This window comes from Amblyomma maculatum, chromosome 10 (genome assembly GCF_055883805.1).
Source record: "Amblyomma maculatum isolate TAMU_Amacu chromosome 10, ASM5588380v1, whole genome shotgun sequence".
NCBI lineage: Eukaryota > Metazoa > Arthropoda > Arachnida > Ixodida > Ixodidae > Amblyomma > Amblyomma maculatum.
The window spans coordinates 110,855,952-110,861,574 of NC_139353.1; the positions used below are offsets into that span (position 1 = coordinate 110,855,952).

Consider the following 5,623-nt stretch of genomic DNA (forward strand, 5'->3'; position numbering starts at 1 on the left):
TTTGTAGAGTGTCCACAAAGCAAAACAGGCTTACAAAACAGGATTCCTGGAAACAGGCTCACTTAGAGCCATTGGACCATCACCACCTATTCACAGCACTTATCCATGCCCACAGGCGAACAATAGAACGCGCAAATGCGGATGCTTGGTCGTAACACCGTGCCCACGGGTGTGCTTTCATGTTGCTTGTGAATGCATTTCAATGATCTTTCTGCTTTTGCGCTCTGGCGACATCAAATCTAACCCGCGTCCGATGACTCGCTCCGAGACCTCTCTTGACATAGATAACCTGCCAGACAATCCGTCCGAACAAATGAAAGTTATGTTTGAGCTGCTCAAGGATGTACATTCTCGCACGTTTCCAAGCTCAAAAGATCAGGCCGAATTAGCCTCTGATATTAAAGACATTAAGAGTAGTCAGAAGAACATTGAATCAAAGTTAGCTGGCATGCACAAGAGGCTTCATGAACTCAAGAAAAAGACAGAGAAATTCGACGACATGGATCGGGAACTTTCATCTTTAAAGAAATCTGTAGAAGATGCTTTGCTGCAGTCTCGCCTTGATGAAGCCGAAGGTAGGTCGCGACGTGAAAATCTAATATTCAGGGGTATACCCGATGAGGAAGAGACTTGGGCAGATACCGAATCTAAACTCCTGGAAGCCTTAACTAAGATTGTCGAAGTACGCCCCTCGTGTCCAATTCAGCGTGCACATCGCCTGGGTGTTTTTTCAGACGGCAAGTGCCGACCAATCATAGCTAAAGTTTCTGACACTAAAATGAAAGACAAGATAAAAACCCTTCGTAACGAACTTAAAACGGATAACATCACTATCAGTGAAGATTTCTCACCGGCTACGCGCCATGCTCGGAAAAAACTTTTTGATTTCGGAAATTATCATGTTGGCCCTCGCTCTTTTAAGATACGCTATAACAAGCTTCACATCAATAAAAAATGCTTCATGTATAACTCTACCACGGACACTGTTGAAGAAATCACGAAGAATCGTGAAGAAAATGAAGAAATCGTGGCTCGTGGCGAATCGTCTGGATCGGATTCTGTGGCTCGATCTTCCGCTTCACCGTAGGGAATCGCGAGGGGTAGTGGACAGTCGATATCTGTTCTTTATACTAACGTCCGCTGCCTACTTAACAAGCACACTTCGTTATCCTCTGCCATAGACACATGCTCAGCTGACATCATAGCGCTAACGGAAACCTGGCTTTCAACGCATGTTTCAGATTCCGAAATTTTCCACAACGCTCATCGCTCCTCGGTATATCGTTGCGATAGAACAGCCAAACGGGGCGGCGGGGCTTTATTTGCGATTTCTAAAGACATTCCATTTTCATGTATCCCTGTCTTCAGCGAATTCGAACTAATTTTTGCTTTTTGCGTCGATGGTGATAGGTCATCTTAAATTGATTATTGGCTTCTGTTACCGTTCTCCCACTTGTTCGTCTACATTCACTAACGACTTTCACGATGCTCTAAATCTTGTTCTCGCACGATTTCCTTAATTACCACTTTTTCTACTTAGGGACTTTAATTTTCCAACTATACTATGGACTGCTCAGCCGCCTTCATCTCCCCCCTCGTATCAAGCTAAACAATTCTTACAACTATGCACCATATTTTCACTAACTCAGTTAGTAACAAAAGCCACTAGGACGCTAAATAACGCTTCGAACATTCTTGATCTACTTCTAGCAACTAATCCAGAGTTAGTTTTTGATATAACACATCTTCCAGGCATCAGTGATCATGTCCTGCTTAATTTGTTCATTAACATACCACGTCCAAAAGCGGAGAAAATAAAAAAAAATTCATCCTAGATTACAATCGCGCCAACTTTGCCGCTATTAACCATGAGCTGGGCATATTTGTTGATTACTTTATTGCAAACTTTGACTACTGCTCTGTCGAGGAAAACTGGATATCATTCAAAACGAAGGTTCACGAACTAACTGATAAGTATATCCCTAAGCGCACCATCACCTCTAGTCCACAAGCACCTTGGCACAACTATTACATAAGACGACTAACAAAAAAGAAACGTTTATACCGCCGCGCGAAGCTTTCACCATCTAACACGCGATGGGCGAAGTACACGTCTGCTTCCGACGCTTACGTCAACGCGATTAAACTAACAAAAAATAACCTCTTGTCTACCACATTACCAACTATTTTGAAAACAAGTGTTAAGAAATTCTGGCGCGTTATACATCCGGCGAATGACCCATTCATTAGACTACAAGATTCCTCCGGTAAACTTATCCCCAGTAATCTTTGTGCTTCCGTGCTGAATGATACATTCGTTGAAAGCTTTTCCTCCCCTTCAAGCGTTAATCTGCCTTACATACAGCACCACAGGTTCCCGACAATTCCACCTATAACAATCGAACCACTTGGCGTAGCCAAATTAATTGACTCTTTAAAAAATGATTCGTCACCTGGTTTCGATACGATTAGCGCTAAATTCTTAAAAAATACTTGTGCTTATAGTTCAGTTATACTAACCAAACTTTTTCAACAGTCACTCGACACAGCAAGCCTTCCTAACGACTGGAAAAGTGGGAAGCTGGTTCCAATTCACAAGTCCGGTGGTAAGCACTCCCCTAAAAACTTTCGTCCCATGTCGCTCACAAGCACATGCTGCAAATTACTAGAACATATCATTTTCAAGCATGTCTTTACCTTTCTCGATGAGAATTCATTTTCCACACCTGCGCAACATGGTTTCCGTCAAACATACTAACATGAAACTCAATTCCTTGCCTTTACTGATAAGCTATACCGCATAACTCATCGTTTGCTGACTGCATTTTTTTTGGATTTTTCCAAAGCTTTTGATAAGGTATGTCATAAATTACTGCTACATAAATTGAGCCATCTTAATCTCAATCCTAACGTCTTCGACTGAATTAAATCTTTCCTTCTTAACCGTTGATAATTTGTACACGCTAATGACACTAATTCACCGATTACTAACGTGCTATCTGGTGTTCCACAGGGATCAGTCCTCGGACCCCTCCTATTCTTAATCTATATTAATGACCTTCCTTCTGCCATATCCTCTAACATTCACCTTTTTGCTGACGATTGTGTAATATTTCGGGAAATAAATAACGTTAAAGATACTGACATTGTCCAGTCAGACCTCAATTTGGTGTAAGACTGGTGCAATGCATGGAATATGGAATTAAACATTAATAAATGTAAAGCTTTGCGTGTTTCCCGTGCATCTAACGCTCTTCCTTCATATTATCTTAATGGCACTCCTCTTCACTGGGTAAAAACATACAAGTACCTAGGTATTCATATCACTCAAAATTTACATGGTCTATTCATATTGACTACGTTATTAATAACGCTAACCGCATGTTAGGATGCCTACGTTGGAATTTCTCTGCCGCTCCCTCATCTCTTAAGCTTTTACTGTATAAAACACTTATACGTCCTAAACTTGAATACGCATCATCAATATGGGACCCTACACATAAAAACCTCATATATTCATTGGAACTAGTCCGAAATAATTCCGTCCGCTTCATTATTTCAAATTACAATCGTACGGCAAGCATCACAGCCATGAAATCTAACGTTTCACTCCCACCGTTACAATCTCGCCGTAAAATTGGTCGCCTAACGCTATTTCACAAGATATATCATCACTTTGCACTTCACGACTGTTTCATATCACCCCCAGAATACATTTCACATCGCATCGTTCACCGCCACAAGGTTGGCATCCGAACAAGCCACACCAAATCTTCTCTTCAGTCATATCTTCCCCGCACATCTGTGGAATGGAACCGCCTTCCCCCCGATATTGCTGCCATTTCAGATAACAAAGCCTTTCACGACGCAATAGCTAACAATGTTTACTCTGAAGGAATTTGATCATATGTTATATCGGTTTCCACTGTATTGTGTGCATTTATTTTATGTTATTTACGCTTTGTGAATGTTGTTTGTTTTATTCTGGAGGAATTTTATTCTGTACTACTTGTTTTAACTGTATTATATTCATTGCTCTGTATCATAATTAACCCACTCCCCTCTGTAATGCCTTTGGCCCTGAGGGTACAATAAATAAATAAATAAACAAACAAATAAATAAATAAATCACCGGAGGAGGCTCAGTCCGGCCTGCCACCCCTTGCGCTCGGTCAATCACCGGAGGAGCCCCAGTCCGGCCTGCCACCCCTTGCACCCATTCAATCACTGGAGGAGGCCCGGTCCGGCCTGCCACCCCCTGCAGTTGGCCAGTCAGCGGAGGAGGCCCGGTCCGGCCTGCCACACCCTGCAGTCGGCCAGTCAGCGGAAGAGGCCCGGTCCGGCCTGCCACCCCCTGCAGTCTGTCAGTCAGCGGAGGAGGCCCGGTCCGGCCTGCCACCCCCTGCAGTCGGCCAGTCACTGGAGGAGGCCCGGCCCGGCCTGCCACCCCCTGCAGCCGGCCAGTCACTGGAGGAGGCCCGGTCCGGCCTGCCACCCCCTGCAGGCGGCCAGTCACTGGAGGAGGCTCGTTCCGGCCTGCCACCGCCTGCAGGCGGCCAGTCACTGGAGGAGGCGCACCAGGGATTGCGACCTCGTGCAAGTCGCCTGCCCCCATACGGCAGCTGGGGGTCATCACGCGGCGGGCTGCCAATGATCCGAGCCATGCACAGGACGGCTCGAGGCAGGTTTCCGCTGGGGGAGGTGGCTTGTAGTTGAGCTCCGCCAGAAAAGATGCCTCGATGCGGGAGGCCTCCCAGGCCATGTCCTCGGAGTCCATGAACTGGTGGCGCCGGAGGTATGGCTGGTACCGCTGATGGCACCGATGTATGGCATGAGCCACCTTCTCTGGTTCCGGAGCTCTAGGATCTGCCCGCTCGTGCAGCTCTTGAAAACTGCGCAAAACCTCGAGCAAACCCTCGTGTTAGCCTTGCGTCCTGGCACAAAGCTAATCCTTGATGCGGATGATGTAGTCAGGCGGCAAAAAATCTTCCCGAAAACGCTGTACAAAGTCTTGTTTTGTCGTGAATGGCCGCTGTCTACGCCTCCAGGTTGCTGCGGAACCTACTAAAGCTATAGGAATCACACGTGTGACGAGAGCACTGTCCGAAATTGCCATTGCCATCTGATAGTCATCGAGTTCATGAAGAAAATCGCGAACATATTTCTTGTCGGCGTATCCTTCAAACCTCGGCACGGGCAAATTTAGGTGCAGATGGTTATCGCGATACAAGGGAGTGGGCGATAACGAAACTGTCTCGCTTCCCATCACTTCTCTAAATTGTGCCTTTGACGCAAGTAGCTGGGACAGTAGGCCAATAATTCTGCTTTGAAAATCCCACGGTTCACTTTTCTGGTCTCCTAATTGCTCATGCATAGAACCCGCATGGGTGGGAGGTGGAAATTCAGCTTTCCAGTGGGCGCTTGCGCCAGGTAAGTTGAGATTATCCGCCATAGCTACGCATGAAAACATCGAATGTTCTCACTAAAGTTGCGATATTCGCGGGGCAAACCAAAGCTCGAGAAAAAATCACGTTGGGCGCCAGATGAAGGCCTCGCCTTCAAAAAACGGGTCCGCGAGCCATGGTCTCGCCCGACGAGTGACCAATTCAGTCTATTAAAAACA

At 45.8% G+C, this 5,623-nt stretch overlaps 1 protein-coding gene across 1 annotated transcript; it reads left to right on the forward strand.

Moving 5' to 3' along the window:
• The first annotated feature begins 202 nt into the window (after positions 1-202).
• On the forward strand, positions 203-1,087 carry LOC146177236 (uncharacterized). The gene has a single exon (XM_084581500.1). It carries the CDS (start codon positions 203-205, stop codon positions 1,085-1,087), a length of 885 nt encoding a protein of 294 aa, XP_084437626.1.
• The last annotated feature ends 4,536 nt before the right edge of the window (positions 1,088-5,623 follow it).

Excerpts from the sequence above, each read along its gene's own strand:
- LOC146177236 (XM_084581500.1), top strand. The coding sequence starts at position 203 with ATGATCTTTCTGCTTTTGCGCTCTGGCGACATCAAATCTAACCCGCGT.